This window comes from Eupeodes corollae, chromosome 1 (assembly GCF_945859685.1).
Source record: "Eupeodes corollae chromosome 1, idEupCoro1.1, whole genome shotgun sequence".
In the NCBI taxonomy this organism is placed as follows: Eukaryota; Metazoa; Arthropoda; class Insecta; order Diptera; family Syrphidae; genus Eupeodes; species Eupeodes corollae.
This window is the reverse complement of record NC_079147.1, coordinates 198,443,644-198,461,002: the sequence shown is the minus strand read 5'-3', so window position 1 is coordinate 198,461,002 and position 17,359 is coordinate 198,443,644. Positions and strand designations below refer to the sequence as shown.

The following is a 17,359-nucleotide window of genomic DNA, read 5'->3' as shown; positions in this document are numbered from 1 at the left end:
TTTTAAATTATTTTTGGGATCGTGTTTTTTTGGTATTGGTATTGGAATGATAAAACTTGCACTCTCCTACCTTTCTATTGTGGATATGATTATTAATATCCATTTAATGTGATATTTAATATTAACTTTAAATTAGTTTCATTTGAAAAACTTTTAAAAACTCAAACTATAATGATTTTGATTGAATAACTATATCTCTCTCTTTTTAAAAACGTATGGACTTATCACTTCAATGATTTATTTTCTCCCACTTCCAAATTTCGAAATATATCTGTCTCTCGCTACAGCATTATGCAGATGAATAGAAATGTAAAGGGAAGTTAAATTTAAAGGACCGTTGTAGATTTTGTATAAAATACAAATTGTTTAGGAAATTATTGTCACCCATTTTCATTATGATAATATTGGTATGACTTAAATATATATGGAACAACAAATTTGTCAGATAGTAGCCGCAACTTCGGAGGTATACCTTCATTCGATGGTCCAAATTTTCGATGACACTGATGATTTATCTCATCCTTTGGCTTTTGAATTATTGTTGGCTTATCGAGGTACACCTTTTTTTAAATTAACCCCAAAGAATGAAGTCCAGCGGTGTCAAATGACATAATCCTGGGGCCCAATTGACATCGCCACCACGTGATATAACACTGCCATTGGATTTATCAAATAAGTCATTGTATCGTTAGCTGTATGGTAAGTGACACCGTTCTGTTGAAACCGCATATCCATCAACATCCCAATCTTTCAATATATTGGTTTTCCACAATCAATCTTAGATTATCATTCGCTCAAATTCGGAAATTCTGCTTAGTGACGAATCCAGTAAGGTAAAAATGTGCCTCAACACTGAAGACGATTTTTTTGAAAAATCGATCATCTACTGTTCTCATTTCTTGCAACCATTCTCAGTTGTACCTTGTAATTGTATAAATAGAAATATTTATTAATCAACGACGAGCGTGAGAAATGCAATTGTAGTGCACTGCTATGAGTTGAGGTGTCAGGCTCTTTAGCCGTACAATCACGAATAGCAGCAATATTTTTTGCAGTAGAAGCTATGTTTTCGCATTTCTTATAGATCCGGTTTGCCCAAATTTTAGGTTTATTTTACTATTTTTTCGATTGCACTCACATTGCTGGGATTTAATTGGCCAAAAAAATCACAAAGTGAACAATACCCATGTTTTGTTGGCAAATCTATCCATAGTAAAGTAGGATTTTACACGAATAACAAAAACAATATCCATAGTGAGAATAATACCAATAAAAGTGAGAGTAGAATCTCACTATGGATAGGTTTTTGACATTTATACGAGCCTCGAATGGATCTTATGTGATTTCGTTCTCTAATGTTGGTACGATTGATATTGCATTTGTATCTCGATGGCTGTGTTTGTTGAGTAGTTCTGCATTTGGAATCATGTGTGCTTTCTATTGCGGAAAAAACGAATCTATTACTGTTGATATTATTTAGTTTTGTTAGTGAAAATGGACTAACTGGGTTTATTTTGCAAGAAAAAACAATAGAAAAGATATTTATGTTTTGCTATGTTTTCAAAAAAGGTTTATCTCAGTTTAGAATAGATAAATCACAACTCAATTCAGGTATATAAAGAATTGAGGCGAGCTTCAAGCTCGCTTCAACACCACATGTTAATGTGTTAATGTAGTAGTCTACGAACAAACCCCCTTTTTGAAGTTTTTCATTATTATTTTGACAGATCTTCCTTCAGTTGTACCTATTTTTAAATACAAAAATCTGGCCATTGCAGATCGTTTTGTTGGGAATTTCTCACTTTACTATACATATTTGAAATGCGAACAAAACGCACGTTATGTATTTGCTATTTTCATAATAAGCTTAAATAACTTTAACGTGTTGATCGATTGAGTATCTTTCCATGGTTCGAATTGAATTATTCCGAAATTAAGAAAATTGAAATGAAATACCGAAAAAAAACGTCGATTCAACATCAGCCCTTAAATTTAACCCACCCTTAATTAACTTTTAATGAGTTTAAATTGAAAAACGTTTAAGCACTCAAACCTTAATGATTGAATGAAACTCTCTTTCTTTCCTATGGACTCACTGGTAAGTTCTCTCAAATTTTCGAGTTTCAAAATAATATATCTGCCTCCCTCTACGTTTCTGCATTGTACAGAAGTGACATGTATAAAGTATAAAAATTTGATAAAGTCCCTGTGTTCCCTTACTTTGCATTTCAGTAATTTTATTTGCCATTAAATCGAAAGTCTTGAACAAGAATTAAAATTCAAACTCACGAAACCCTTTTACTTTAAATTAAAAAAGAAATGAAAAATAAAGATGAATGTAACTCCACCATAAATGTATTTAGTTGTTTAATTTTCACAATTCTTCTTTCATCTGGCAGTACTTCTTTCGTTAAACTGCGCGAAAAAATGTAAACAAAATTTTTCCACGCATGTGCATTACATATAAAGCCGAAAACTACTCATTTGACGTCTAACTGTCCGTTGTCGTTCCGTTCAATGGGTGGGTTAACGGGGAAAATGCAATAAACAGAAAGATTAAACCAAACGAAAAAAGGATACATTCCTCCATATCCTCTGCCTGCCTCAATCGAATCGAATTCCAGAGCAATCTGGACGTGTCGTGGTCGTGTTCGAGGACCTGGATATTATCGTGTGTGATCATAAATTTATTAAAAATCAAGTTCCAAATTTTCTTCACTAATTCCCTAGTGTCGCTTTGTGTTTGCTTCTCGCAATAATAAGTCGTGCCAAAAACATATAACAAAGAAGTGATAACAAAAAACTTTTTCAAAACTTTCTGTGCTATGCTCAATCTGTTTGGAACAACAAAGAAAATGAAAGGCTACAAGGTCACTGATAACGCCAGAACAAAAAAATACGGAATAGGAGCTAATTCCTTGAAAATGCTCCTCGACAAAGCAAAGCTAAAGTTTCCTGTGAGTACCTTCTTAATATAAAAATAAGAAAAACCACTACCTAGTTGTGTTTTAATGAAATTCCCAGTAAATTGCGTCTTAATTTAGAAATTTTCGCAAGGACACCTCCATATTCATACCTACAACCTACAACTTATTCCTCGCTTGCTTCTCCCGTTCTCCGGAACTCGGCCCATTCTTGGTAGCCTTTCAATGTCACTGCCTCAGCCTCAGCCTCATTCACTAGTATATAGAAATATTCTCTCCTTTTTATTTTTGTGTCGTCTTTCCCAAGAATATTGTGTGTGTCCCTTTTTTGTTTCCTGTTCGTCCTTTTGTTGTTGCGCACTATCAAGGAAAAGGAATTTCAACAACAACATAAAAGAAAAAAAAAACAACAAGGTACAAGGAACAGCCACCTGTTGCTGTTGCTCGGCCTGAACAGCAAGTGTATCCTTTCCCTTCCTTGTCAAGGTTGATTTTATGTATACATACTCCGAAACAATGTGGAGCAAGGACATTCAACCTTTAACTTTGGCTATGTCCTTTTCTAAACGATAGATATATAAATTGTGTGTGAATGTTGGTCATGGTCATTTGGGGTGGATTTTTTTTTGTCCCCACTTTACTTCATTTTACGTTTTATCTATGTTTTTTTTTATGGATATCGTTTTCGTTGTTGTTGTTATTGTTTTGGGGCCTAATTGTTGCTCTATGTGACTAACCTAGCCAACCAACTATTGGGGACCTTGTTTTGCCATTTTAGAGGATTCTAGGTTTATGGGTCATTGTTATTTTGTGTGATTGTCAACCAGAATGACAACAAAAACAGTTGAGTACTTATTTGGGAATTTCAAGTAGGTTCATATTCTTTTTGCCCCTCGATGTTTTGGAGATTCCTCGAGAAAACTTTTGAGATAAGGTGATGAGTTGGAAGTGTGTGAATTGTGATGATGACTCCGGTCATGGACATTGATAGTAGAAAAAAAGTTCTGATCGAGCTTGAGGTGGTGAGACGGCAGTTATTAAAACCCAAGGGCGGTGGCTGGAGAGGTACTTGTTTTGTTGTTGTTCTTGGTGTTGTTGCTGTGTGCAAGGGGATTGTGCAATTAAGCTTAGAAGGTCGGTCTTTTTATTTGCAAATAAAAGACGAAGAAGAATCTAAAAAAAAGGACGAGAGTAATTGAGGGTCGAATTGGCGACAGGAAATGCACACAGATGTGGCTGTGGATAATAGGCGAAGCTTTTAAAAATAGTTTCATGGGTGGCTTAAATTTCACCCGCCCATGGAAACGTATTGATACAATGGTTGTGGATGGTGGTATGTAGTTAAAAAGTTTTTAAAATGTTATGACACTCGAACCTTGAATTTTGTATGGTGAAACGTTTTTTTTTGTACCACAGACTTATTATTAAAATGTTACTTTTTTGATGTTGTTCTTTTATATCAGATGGGTTTTGATGCATTGTTTGGAGCTATTTGAAGGTTTAAATAAAGTGTCTCTTTGAAATTGGATCGATTTAGGATGAAAATAATTAAACATAAATCAAATTTATTATCGATTTAATAATACTATGAGCTCTTGTTTATAACTATTAAATTTGTTAAACAAAAGTTAAACTAATAGCAAAAGTGGAGATATGGAAATTTTGGTTTTAAAAAAAACATTGATTCCTTGGAGGTGTAGGTTTTTTCTTTGAAGGCAAGTTGTTTTATTTGTTAAAGGTTTCATAACCCTCCCTAGTATCAATCCAATCAATTGGTTCATTATATTATATTCATGTAAGACTAGTTAATCAGGTATCCGAGCACTACGTTAGCTACTGGGCTAGGTTTTTAATTAGGACCTCATCCAGATTGGTCTTCGGAAAATCAATATTCTAATTTAATACCTTGATTTATAGTATGGGAAACTAACCTGCATCCAACTATAGAACACGTTTAGATGCACTTCTGATGATGGAAGTCTAAACAAAATTGAAAAAAGGATTAAAGGAGCATACCATACATTGAATAACAGTCAAAGACAAACTGAATATAGAGAACCTTGGTTTGACAAGGAATGCATGCAGGCGAAAAGCCGTCTTATGCTTGGCTGGCGCATATCGGAAGTATAATACAAATTTTTCAAAGGACCGTTACATGAAGTATATTCAGAATTATAAACTTATCTGCCGACAAAAGAAAAAAGACTATCTTTGCAAAGTGTAACAAGTCGTCTGAGTTTTGGAACTTGGTCTGAAAACTTAATGGAACAAAATATACTATTAACCCGGGTCTTAATTCAAATAGACTGCAAAATATTTCGAGCAAATGTTTAACCCAAATGCGCCAAATAGGTTTCAGATTCAGTATACTAAACCTGGATTCAAAAATAATATTTTAGATGCACCAATTTCAAGGGAAGAAGTTTTTATATCGATAACAACCAAACGGATGGAAAGGCTGCGGGTTCAGATGGTATACCCGCCGAATTCTACAGATATGGTACAGATACTCTTGTTGTATCTCAAACAACAGTATTCAACCAGATCTTAGAGGGTGGATCTATCCCAAACCAGTTCAGCGATGCCTTGATTTTACCAATCCACAAGAAAGGAAGCACTGAAGTTCCGGAAAACTACAGAAATTTCGTTTTTGAACTCGTCATATAAGATATTTGCTTCGATTCTGCTCAGCAGTTTAAATAAATGGATACACTCTAATAATGTGCTCAGTGAGTTCCAAGCTGGCTTCAGACCGGGATACTCCACCGTCGATCACATTTTTACACTCCGCTGGATCGCTGACTCATTTCTATCGAGAAATAAGAAACTATCTGCATTCATCGTTGCTTTCGACACCGTGGATCGCAACGCCCTATTTTACAAGCTTTACCAGTTAGGAATGTCGCTTAAGTTCGGACTACCAAAGCATCAGTGTGGAACGGCCAATGCTTATCAGAGTGGTTCCAACGAAATCAGGAGTTAGACAGGATTGTGCACTCAGTCCAAGCTTGTCTGCACTCTTCATTGATGATATCGTCGAAGCATTACCAGCAGGAATCGAGTACTCAGGCGTTAACTTTAAAGCTCTTCTTTTCGCTGAAACAATTGTCCTAGTTGCTTATTCACCGCAGTCCCTTGAGCTAATGATAAATAAGCTTGCTTAAGATTGTAAAAGGTGGAGCCTTGTGGTAAATTTAAGTTAATCCAAAGTGATGGTTTTTAAAAATGGCTGAGGAAGATGAGGGAGCAATGGCACTATAATGGCGAAAGAGTACAGTTGGTGAAAGAATACTAATATCTAGAAGTCTGCTTTACTAAGAACTTGAGCATGGAAAAACGTCTCACTGACAAACTTGTTAAGGCGAAAACTATAAACATAGCAAGGAAGCAATGTTTTAATAATAAGGAAATTATGCATTCCAATAAATTCAGTGTCTTCGAAACTATATCGGAATCAGTTATGTTTTATGCGGAGCAAGCTTGGGGAGGTCGGCAATATGAACAGGTTAAAAAACTGCTTAGATTTTACAATAAACGGACTTTCCACCTTTCTTCGAGTACGCCAAACTACATTATCATGTTGGAATCAGGTCTATCGCCTTTATTTATGAAAACATTCAAGCTGCGGCTCGATTACATCCTCAAAGCTCTGGATATGCCAAGTAATCGTCTCCAAAAACAGTAGTTCTTCAAACAATCCAATCCCGAAGTGGATGGTTTAAAGTCTGGTTAGAACTTGCCGAGCAGATGGATGCTGACCTAAACTACAGTAACCTGGATGAAGCCTCAAGAACTCAATACATGCAACAAGCCAAAAGCTCAATGCACCGCATGCTATACAGTAGACTAGACTAAGATCTCCGGCAAAGAAATTACTTCCACGATAAATATACCATCGAATAAATTTCGTGCATTTCCGGCTAAGAGGAGAACTCCTTAATCTGAACTAGATTCCTCACCGCGATGACTTATCGATTTTATGCAACCTGTGCAACTTGAATGAGCGCGGGGATATTTTTCATTTGGTTGGGCGATGTTCGATACTCAGAGAAATAAGAAGACTTATCCTAGGCAGTTATTTTCTGCTGCTCAGCAGTTTAAATAAATGGATACACTCTAATAATGTGCTCAGTGAGTTCCAAGCTGGCTTCAGACCGGGATACTCCACCGTCGATCACATTTTTACACTCCGCTGGATCGCTGACTCATTTCTATCGAGAAATAAGAAACTATCTGCATTCATCGTTGCTTTCGACACCGTGGATCGCAACGCCCTATTTTACAAGCTTTACCAGTTAGGAATGTCGCTTAAGTTCGGACTACCAAAGCATCAGTGTGGAACGGCCAATGCTTATCAGAGTGGTTCCAACGAAATCAGGAGTTAGACAGGATTGTGCACTCAGTCCAAGCTTGTCTGCACTCTTCATTGATGATATCGTCGAAGCATTACCAGCAGGAATCGAGTACTCAGGCGTTAACTTTAAAGCTCTTCTTTTCGCTGAAACAATTGTCCTAGTTGCTTATTCACCGCAGTCCCTTGAGCTAATGATAAATAAGCTTGCTTAAGATTGTAAAAGGTGGAGCCTTGTGGTAAATTTAAGTTAATCCAAAGTGATGGTTTTTAAAAATGGCTGAGGAAGATGAGGGTGCAATGGCACTATAATGGCGAAAGAGTACAGTTGGTGAAAGAATACTAATATCTAGAAGTCTGCTTTACTAAGAACTTGAGCATGGAAAAACGTCTCACTGACAAACTTGTTAAGGCGAAAACTATAAACATAGCAAGGAAGCAATGTTTTAATAATAAGGAAATTATGCATTCCAATAAATTCAGTGTCTTCGAAACTATATCGGAATCAGTTATGTTTTATGCGGAGCAAGCTTGGGGAGGTCGGCAATATGAACAGGTTAAAAAACTGCTTAGATTTTACAATAAACGGACTTTCCACCTTTCTTCGAGTACGCCAAACTACATTATCATGTTGGAATCAGGTCTATCGCCTTTATTTATGAAAACATTCAAGCTGCGGCTCGATTACATCCTCAAAGCTCTGGATATGCCAAGTAATCGTCTCCAAAAACAGTAGTTCTTCAAACAATCCAATCCCGAAGTGGATGGTTTAAAGTCTGGTTAGAACTTGCCGAGCAGATGGATGCTGACCTAAACTACAGTAACCTGGATGAAGCCTCAAGAACTCAATACATGCAACAAGCCAAAAGCTCAATGCACCGCATGCTATACAGTAGACTAGACTAAGATCTCCGGCAAAGAAATTACTTCCACGATAAATATACCATCGAATAAATTTCGTGCATTTCCGGCTAAGAGGAGAACTCCTTAATCTGAACTAGATTCCTCACCGCGATGACTTATCGATTTTATGCAACCTGTGCAACTTGAATGAGCGCGGGGATATTTTTCATTTGGTTGGGCGATGTTCGATACTCAGAGAAATAAGAAGACTTATCCTAGGCAGTTATTTTCTTTTAAATACTGAAATCATAAGCCTTTTACAGGAAATGATAGTCACAAAGTTATATGCATATATGCTAAACAGCACTTAAATATAGACATCAAATTTTAAATGAAGCGTTTTAATCTTAAACTGCACTTTTTGTTATCTATATAAAGCTATACTTTTAGTTGTCAATCAGGCAGACGGCAATGCCATGCGTCATATTGATTGTATTAATTAAATTATTGTTAAAAATGTATGTTTAAATAAATCAATCAAATCTAGTATGGCTTATTGAGTAACGACTCAAAAAACAGTAGCGATTATTTAACTATAGAAAATTTTGGCTTTCACATTTGCCGAAGAAAGAAATACCCCACAACTCCACTTACAATTCGCAATCCAACAATCACGCTCAAAAAAGATCTTTTAGTGCTTGGTTTAACCTTCAGTGGCAATCTGAAAAGGAGGGTCTTTACGTCAAAAATATTATCAACCAACTGTAGAATCGAAACAACGTTCTAAGGCTCTCACCGAAAAGGGCCTAATCTTGGAACTGCTCTTTCAATAACCAAACCTCTAGTCAAAGAGACCCTCCAGCATGGAATTACACACTTTATGTAGACTACAAAGAAAAACTTAGAGAACATTGATATAGTCATAATTTAATGCTACAGAACATCTCTAGGAGTGCCAAGAACGACACCATAGAAGTTCATAGAATGAAAATTGGCTATAAATCAAATAAATAGGCTGGGAAGAGAGTTTAGTTAATGAGCAAAGTTCTTACTGATATAACCCATCCTCTTCACTAAAAATTCTTTGCAGGCAAAAACAAAACATTTAAAATACAATATCCTCTGTAAGTAAAATGCTTACCCTCTTTTGGACTTATGGATGTATTCCTTAAAAATCGCCAGAAAACCCCAAGTATTCGTCCCCTCTTTCATGGCAATGGCACCTGATATTCATCGATACCAGCTTCTGAAGTTTCAAAAAAGAAAACACCTCTAATCAACATTTCTCTAAGCTTCACCGGGAACTAATCGAAATCCTAAAACCCATTAGAACATTGTACACAGATGAATGCTAAAAAAGCGAAGAACGAAACAATCATCGCCTTCCAAGGAATCCTACTAAACGCTGCTGCTAGTTATCTAGCTGCAGTAACAGCATTATTAAGAGTACACTCAATTTCTCAAAACTGGTCATAGAAGAAATTGATCTTCACTAAAGCAAAAGAAGTTATCCGTATTAACAAGAACTGCCAAATACCTCTCAGCTCATCTTTTTCGGATCAAAACAGCATAAACTAATATCTATAGTACTGGCCTTATTCGATGTTCATACCTTCTAGCGTATTAAAAATGCCACAACCTTGCATACAAATTTATACTCACATTTTAATTTATTTTTGGAAGTAAATAAAATGTAACGATAGAGGTGGCTGAAATATGCAAAACGAAAAGACTCTACGGGTAGGAAAGTCTTCAATTCCAGAAAAAGAAGACAACATTGTATACAACAGAGTTCAGCATTCCACATAAATTGACCGACTGTCGACATAAAAGTAATTTTAAAATAGTCAAATTGCTATCAGGACCAATCAGTATCTCAACTTATTGTATGTGTAAGAATTTGGTGCGGCAACAAGCGAGAATTAGTTATCATAGCCAGATCCCGGGAGGCAGATGAAAACGAAATCATATGTAAAATCGTAAAAGAGCCTTCATCCAAATCGAGCAGGTGGGTTACAGATATCTAGAGCAATGATATTAACGCAATACTGTTAAAGTATCAGCTTTTAGCTAAGCCGATGATATTTATATTTTATGCAAAATGAATGGCCTAAATAAATATAAATCTTTATTTCAAATCGCATTAGAAGATATAATTGAATGATGAAAAATATCAGGTGCAAAACTTTCGATTGAAAAATGTAAACTTCTTCATGTATGTCGCAAACAAAATTGTCAACAACCCAACCTTAACATAAACAGCACTATGATAAATAATGTTAGTAACTTAAGTATTTTACGATTGATATTTAACTGTGAATATTCTTCGAAAGAACATTGTTTAGATCTTAAGAAATCCCTAGCTGCGCGAACTAACATAATAAGATATTTAGCAACAAATTAAAGCAATGTTCATAGTAACACCCTTTCATACATAACCAAAACTTTAGTTCTTAGTTAAATTGATTATGGGCTGTTTATATATGGTCCTGCCCAAAGTATGTTTTAAACATCATAAAACCCATCTACACGCAGCAGGTAAAAGAAGCATAAACACCTTTCCAACAACTCCAACAAAAAATATCCTGACTGAAGCAGGCCTCCCCAGTATCGAAGAACGAAGAGACACGCTAAATTTAAGAATGCTTGCAAAACTAGTATTCTCAAAGAACTCCATCATCGACAACAACATCCGCCATTGGTACAATTCTTAAAGAATCAACAATCTGCCAACCAAAAGAGAACGGCTCATAGCCTTACGCTACCCGTCATGGTTCATCAGATTAAAAACAGCAAACAGCACATATCGCCAACTTTATTTATGTATCGCCTCTGACTTAAGATCTGATGGATGGTTATTTATCTTCACCGATGGCTCTAAAACTCTAGACGGCACATCTTATGTGGTGACTGATGAAAACGGATCAACCATAAGCATTGGTATTCTCCCAGATTTTGCCTCTGTCTTTACAGCAGAAGCATTTGCCATATTTCAAGCTACTAAAGCTGCAGCCAATCTTTCTGAAAAATCCATTATATGCTTCGACAGCATCTCAGTGATCAATGCAATTCACAACGCATTGATATCAACTCATAAAATTGAAAAGCACTAAACTAATGTGGACTCCAGCTCATGTTGAAAAACTCGGAAACGAATATGCCGATAGTGCAGCGAACTCAGTCAAAAACGCACCTGTACTCACCTTAAACATTTTCACCAAATCCGGTCTCCTCAAGAATACCAGAAAGATATCTTCTGCAAAGACTAGCCACTATTGGAGCCTATACCAGCATCACTACAAGGATAAAAACGCCTTAATATCTACGCCGATGTACCCTACTATTTATTCGAAACAAAAACTAATTAACTTCGCTAGACTTCGATTTGAACACACTACTGCTCCCACGAACACCTCTCAACAAAAACGACCCTCCAACCTGCTCTACATGCAACATCCGACTTGATCTGAAACATAATTTGGACATTGTCTGTTGTCGCAGCCCATAATCCGTACAATCCCAGCTTAACAAATATAAATAATATTATATGAGTTTCTCAAAAAAGAAAAATTGTAACGTGAATTTTTAAGAAAAAAAGCCAATATTCTATGCAGCCAGGCTTGTTAAATTTTTATATTAGCTTGTAATTTTAATTGCTTGTTAATAAATATTAATAACAATAATCTAGAGCTTCTTAAAGTACAAAGTAGTACAGAGCCTACGAGAGTCTATTTTTGAGCTTTTTGAGTCCTTAAGGCCAACCACAGTAAGTTCTAAGTTGTTCCAACCAAGATTTGATAAAAGAAAAGAAGATAGAACGATGAAAAAGAAGATTATTTACTCTCAAAATTGAGCAGAAGAAACTGTTACTTCTTTGAATAATTACAATGCAATGTTCTTGGTTGATTTTTTCAGCTTAGTTTTATTTAATATTTTATATTTTTTTGTGAACACCGGTGGTATTACTCCGCTGATTTGTGTTCCTTGGATTGCGGTTCTTGAGCCTTCGCTTGATTTATTCTCTCAATTGCTCAATAAGATCGAGGTTCGGTGACTGTGGTGGGGTCTTGAAATCGTTTCTGGCATTATTAAGCAACCATCCCTTCACAACAAAAGATGAATAAATGTTGCTAGTAAATCCAGATTTCTTCAAACTGACAAATGTTTCTTAAAAGAATTGAAGGCTTTCCTGTCTACTTCCAACCATTGATTAAAATAACATGGACATAACCTTCTCCATGTTTACCAGTGTCACCCATATTTTTTTTCTCCAAAGAATTTGACTTCCGTCGGACCAAAATAAGTTACTTTAAATATGTATAATAAAAAAAAGAATGTGCCAAAAACGTCGCGTCGAAAATATTAAAAGTATCGAATTGCTTACTTTTATATGAATGTACGTTCGATTTTGGGAATATCTGTAAGCCCTTATATTTTAAATGAATGCTGTTCACAACATACTCTAGAAATTCCTTAACTTGTCGTGCAAAGTCCCTGATTGACCCCATCTATATTTACAGAACTCACATGTGGCTGCGTGTTTTTTAGGGTTCTACTAATTTCGGTTTTATTTTTTATATTTCTTAATAATTTGAGTGATTTAAAGTTTTTGTTTAAGTGTGGTGCGGTTTCTTTGTTAGATTAAATAATAAAAAAAATCACCAATCAACAATCAAGTCACAAACACATTTAAGAACATTCAAGAACCTCATCATCCAACATTCATCCTCCAAAATTAAACACCATTTTCAAGTAAATTTAATACAAACAAAACTTAATTGCAGATAAAAGACTGTCACATATATCTTTCCACCGATGGTTTTGAAGTCTCTGATGAGGACTACTTCCAATCACTGGAACCACAAACCTTATTTATCATTGCTGGACCCAATGAAATAATAACAACTGGTAAGTGACAACACACAAAGTACAAGATTCATTAACAATTTTCCATTCAAATACTTTAGATTCTGATTTTGAATATGAGAAGCTGCGTCAGAGATCTCCCCTGCTCAAAGTAGCCGATATCATTTATGAATTTATCGAACGTAATCCGGATAAATTCAAACGCATGATATGCGAATATGAAAAAAAGAAACCCCAAATTGATATTGAAAAAACCCACCTCAGCTTACGCAGTGAACACTCTGAATGGTTTGAAGGCCAAGAGGAGCGTTGTAATTCAAAAGAAGAAGCAATGTCACGTCGAGCCCAGGATCGTATACGCAGCTATTATTACAAAACAAAAGACGAACTAACCCGCAACAAGTTGTATCGCAGCAATGCCAAGGCTCGTGTAATGTTCGATAGGATATTGGAGAAATTCCGTTACCTCCTGATTGGCTGTGATTACTTTTCAATGATCTTCGATCGAAGCTGTGTGAAGAAACATGAGTTCCTTAAAAAAAATGACAATGCGGAAAATGCCGAAGATGATGATGAAACCGATGCCAGACCTCTGCCAAATAAACGTTTAAAACAAATCATCAAAGAATACACCACCAAAAACGAACTTCTTGATGAGTGGTCGGTGTCACTGTGTTCGGATTTGGGTGATTTCTATTGCCAAGGACCGTACAGTGAGAATCAACCGTGCAACAAAGATCACTGCATCAACCCATACGCTTCCAGAGAGAATTTAATACTATTTCAAGTGTGGAATTTGGATCATCAAATTGAATTGTCGCGGACGATATTGCCATCGCTGATACAAAATGTTCGAGATTTGGTCGAGAATCCCAATCAAAAGTGTCCCATACACAAGAAACGGGTTGTCGACATAAGTGTTTTGGAGTATTTTCTAGAGATTTTTAGTCTTAAGAACCTTAAACTCGTGCATATTGTGTGTCACGAAAAGGTGCAACGGTCAAATGTTTCCAATGGACGTTTGATTTGTGAAAACTGCCATGAGTACAAAATTGTTAAGGAATTGTTAGATGTTTCGTGTCCCGAAGAAGTTGACGCTTGTTGATGGATGATGGTATATTGAATGTCTATTTCAAGTGTTTTTTTTAGGAAATAGTAAACTGTTGTTCATGGTTTCTTTTCTGTAGTTGATGGTAGAGTTTTATTTAAATTCCTCTATATTTCTAAAGTTTGATAAATGGGTTTATTTAAACAGAAACAAATCTCATTAGCTATCCAATTCAAAACTTTTTGATACTTGAATCTTAAGTAGTTTGTTGTTTTCTTTCTACATAATGATATTAACAGATATAATGGTTTCTAAATGAGTAGATATTGAAAAATGAAAACTAATTTAGAAGCTTTTAATTGAGGTTAAATACCTGCTTAGCTGAGCTCAGACTTATTAATGTGGTGTTGTAGAAATTTAGAAACTCGTGAAACTTAGCCAATATAACAATAAATACGAGCTTATATTGATAAAACAAAATAATTAAAAAAAAACTTCAAGGTTAGTGCATTTAACTATTCTCAAAAATGATTTCGAATTGTGTTATGTATAATATTTTAATTTAAAGAATATTTCTGTTTCTATTTTCTTCACTTGTGTAAAATAAATGTTTAAAATCAAGTGATTCATGTATGTATTAGAATAATTCCAAAAATTAGGAATGTAGACAAATAGAATTGGTTCTAGTTTTATAATCGTTCTCTCAGCTTGATATGTATTTATTTTGAGGAATTTAAAGATTATTATTATTGCGTATTTATTAAACAAGCAATAAATTACATGCTTATATAAAATTATTGACCTTCTAACTGCTAAGGCCTACCGCTCTATGATACTTAATATCAATGCATAAACTTCTAAAATGGTTTCCATTTCAAAAAGAATAGCATTAATCTTAATGAATGGAAAGATGTTCCTTTTTGAGGAGGTGGAGTTGGGTTGAAGAGGTATGTCCAAGTCGGAGTCGGGTGAAGTTTTATATTTTTGATTTTGAGCTGTTTATGGGTTATATAGGATTTGATTTTGTTTGATTAACTCTTACATAGTGGTGATTGTATAATCTCCAATCGTTTTCCTGGGTATGAAAAGTTGAGGAAAATCTTATTTTTAAATCTTTTTGGATTGAATAATCTTTACCGGATTTAATTGGCTTGTTGAGTTTTAATCCTACCCGTTTGCAGTAGATTTGTTTTGATGTTTTGAAGGGCATGGAATATTGTAATTAGGATTTGACAGCTTACCTAATCAGTCCATCGGCTTGAATTCATAAATCAACTTGATCTTGTATGGATGTAAAACTTTTACTAATCTCGAAACTTTATTTCCTGTTTCGTATTTCTCCAGGTTTCGTTATGCATTCGAAGATAACTAGACCTTAAACTAATATATGCCTACCGACAAAAATATCGCCTTCCAGATCATTTCCTTCTTTTATTTTGAAATCCCAAACTTCTGGGTTCTAAAAATTTACATTCACTTAAATATTCAATCCCTATTTCTTCCTTTTTTAAATTAATTTCTTTAAAAATTGGCTACCCATCTATCTTCTATGCGAGGGTAATTTATGGTTTTAATAGATTCCAGATGTCATGCACACATTTTGTACAATGTGCATTCATCTATTGTATCTTTGTGTGATGGCTATTTTGGTGTTTTTTATGTTTTTCAGATGTCGTTGCAAACTTTCTCTTTCTTATCTCGCCGTGTGACATATGCTCTGGAAAATTCCCAAGTTGAGTGGAATTAACTCACTGCAAGCACGTATGAAGGATTACCTTTTCAACGGTGTATCGTACATTAAATTTTGTGACAATTTTTTGTTGAAAAATTTGATGTCGAGTATCTCAGATACAATGGCATCGCAAGAACGTAGGAAGGAGTACCTTTTCAACGGTGTATCGTGCATTAAATTTTGTGACAATTTTTTGTTGAATATTTTGATGTCGAGTATATCAGATACAATAGCACCGCAAGCACGTAGGAAGGAGTACCTTTTCAACGGTGTATCGTACATTAAATTTTGTGACAATTTTTTGTTGAAAATTTTGATGTCGAGTATCTCAGATACAATGGCATCGCAAGAACGTAGGAAAGAGTACCTTTTCAACGTTTTATCGTGCATTAAATTTTGTGACAATTTTTTGTTGAATATTTTGATGTCGAGTATCTCAGATACAATGGCATCGCATGAACGGTGTATCGTGAATTAAATTTTGTGACAATTTTTTGTTGAATATTTTGATGTCGAGTATATCAGATACAATAGCACCGCAAGCACGTAGGAAGGAGTACCTTTTCAACGGTGTATCGTACATTAAATTTTGTGACAATTTTTTGTTGAAAATTTTGATGTCGAGTATATCAGATACAATGGCAAATTTTGTGACAATTTTTTGTTGAAAATTTTGATGTCGAGTATATCAGATACAATAGCACCGAGTTAACTATTATGTTAATTTTATTTTAAAAAAAATAATTATATTTTTATTAATTACACAATAGATATTACATTAAGTTTTTAACATTAAAGATCTAACTTAACGGAGACCGAGAGGCACGCGAAGGTTTGTTCGAAACTGCTCGAGGGCACAAGTCGTTCTGCCTGCTTGTGGATGTTCTTCTGTTTTACGAAACCTCGGTTGATCTTTGGATGCTGCTTTACTCATTTGGGAAGTCACGTACGCCTTTTTGGTCAAGTGGCTTCTTATCTTCTATGCGGGGGTAATTTATGGTTTTTATCGATTCCAGATGTCATGCACACATTTTGTACAATGCGCATTTATCTATTGTATCTTGTGTGATGGCTATTCTGGTGTTTTTATGTTTTCCAGATGTGTGGAATTAACTTCTCCCTCCGCCAGTAGACGTTTGTCCCGAACGTTCAAGTTTGAGCTCCTCTAAATTCTTTCGGACGTTTTCTTTTGTTTCCGCCAAGGATATTTCTATGTCGACCTGATTATTCTTGCTGTTGTTGATTTTGAAGATGATTAATTTATATATAGAAAAGGATACAAGTACAATTATTATATTTATTGTAAGTCCCCATATTATTGGGTGATCTTTTACATTTTTGACGTATGGTTGTAAATAATCGGTATTTGTAAATTTCAATAATTCATTACTTGATTCTAGATATTCAATAACTCTTATTTCCGACTCCTTATTTATCTTAATATGTCTATTTAAGTTTACTTCAAAATTATTAAATTCTTTACCATTAATAATTACAGCGTCGGAAAACTGTACCAATTGTGTACCGTGATATACATTATCGTTTATAATTACTTCTCCTGCAGTTACAATGTGATTATGGTTTATATTACTTAT

At 35.0% G+C, this 17,359-nt stretch overlaps 1 protein-coding gene across 1 annotated transcript; it reads left to right on the top strand.

Annotated features, from left to right (window-relative positions):
* Window positions 1–2,510: 2,510 nt before the first annotated feature.
* On the top strand, window positions 2,511–14,808 carry LOC129940140 (DNA fragmentation factor subunit beta). The gene is made up of 3 exons (XM_056048393.1): window positions 2,511–2,957; window positions 12,903–13,026; window positions 13,086–14,808. The coding sequence occupies exons 1-3, from the start codon at window positions 2,826–2,828 to the stop codon at window positions 14,087–14,089; spliced, it is 1,260 nt and encodes a 419-aa protein (XP_055904368.1). The 5' UTR covers window positions 2,511–2,825; the 3' UTR covers window positions 14,090–14,808.
* Window positions 14,809–17,359: the final 2,551 nt, after the last annotated feature.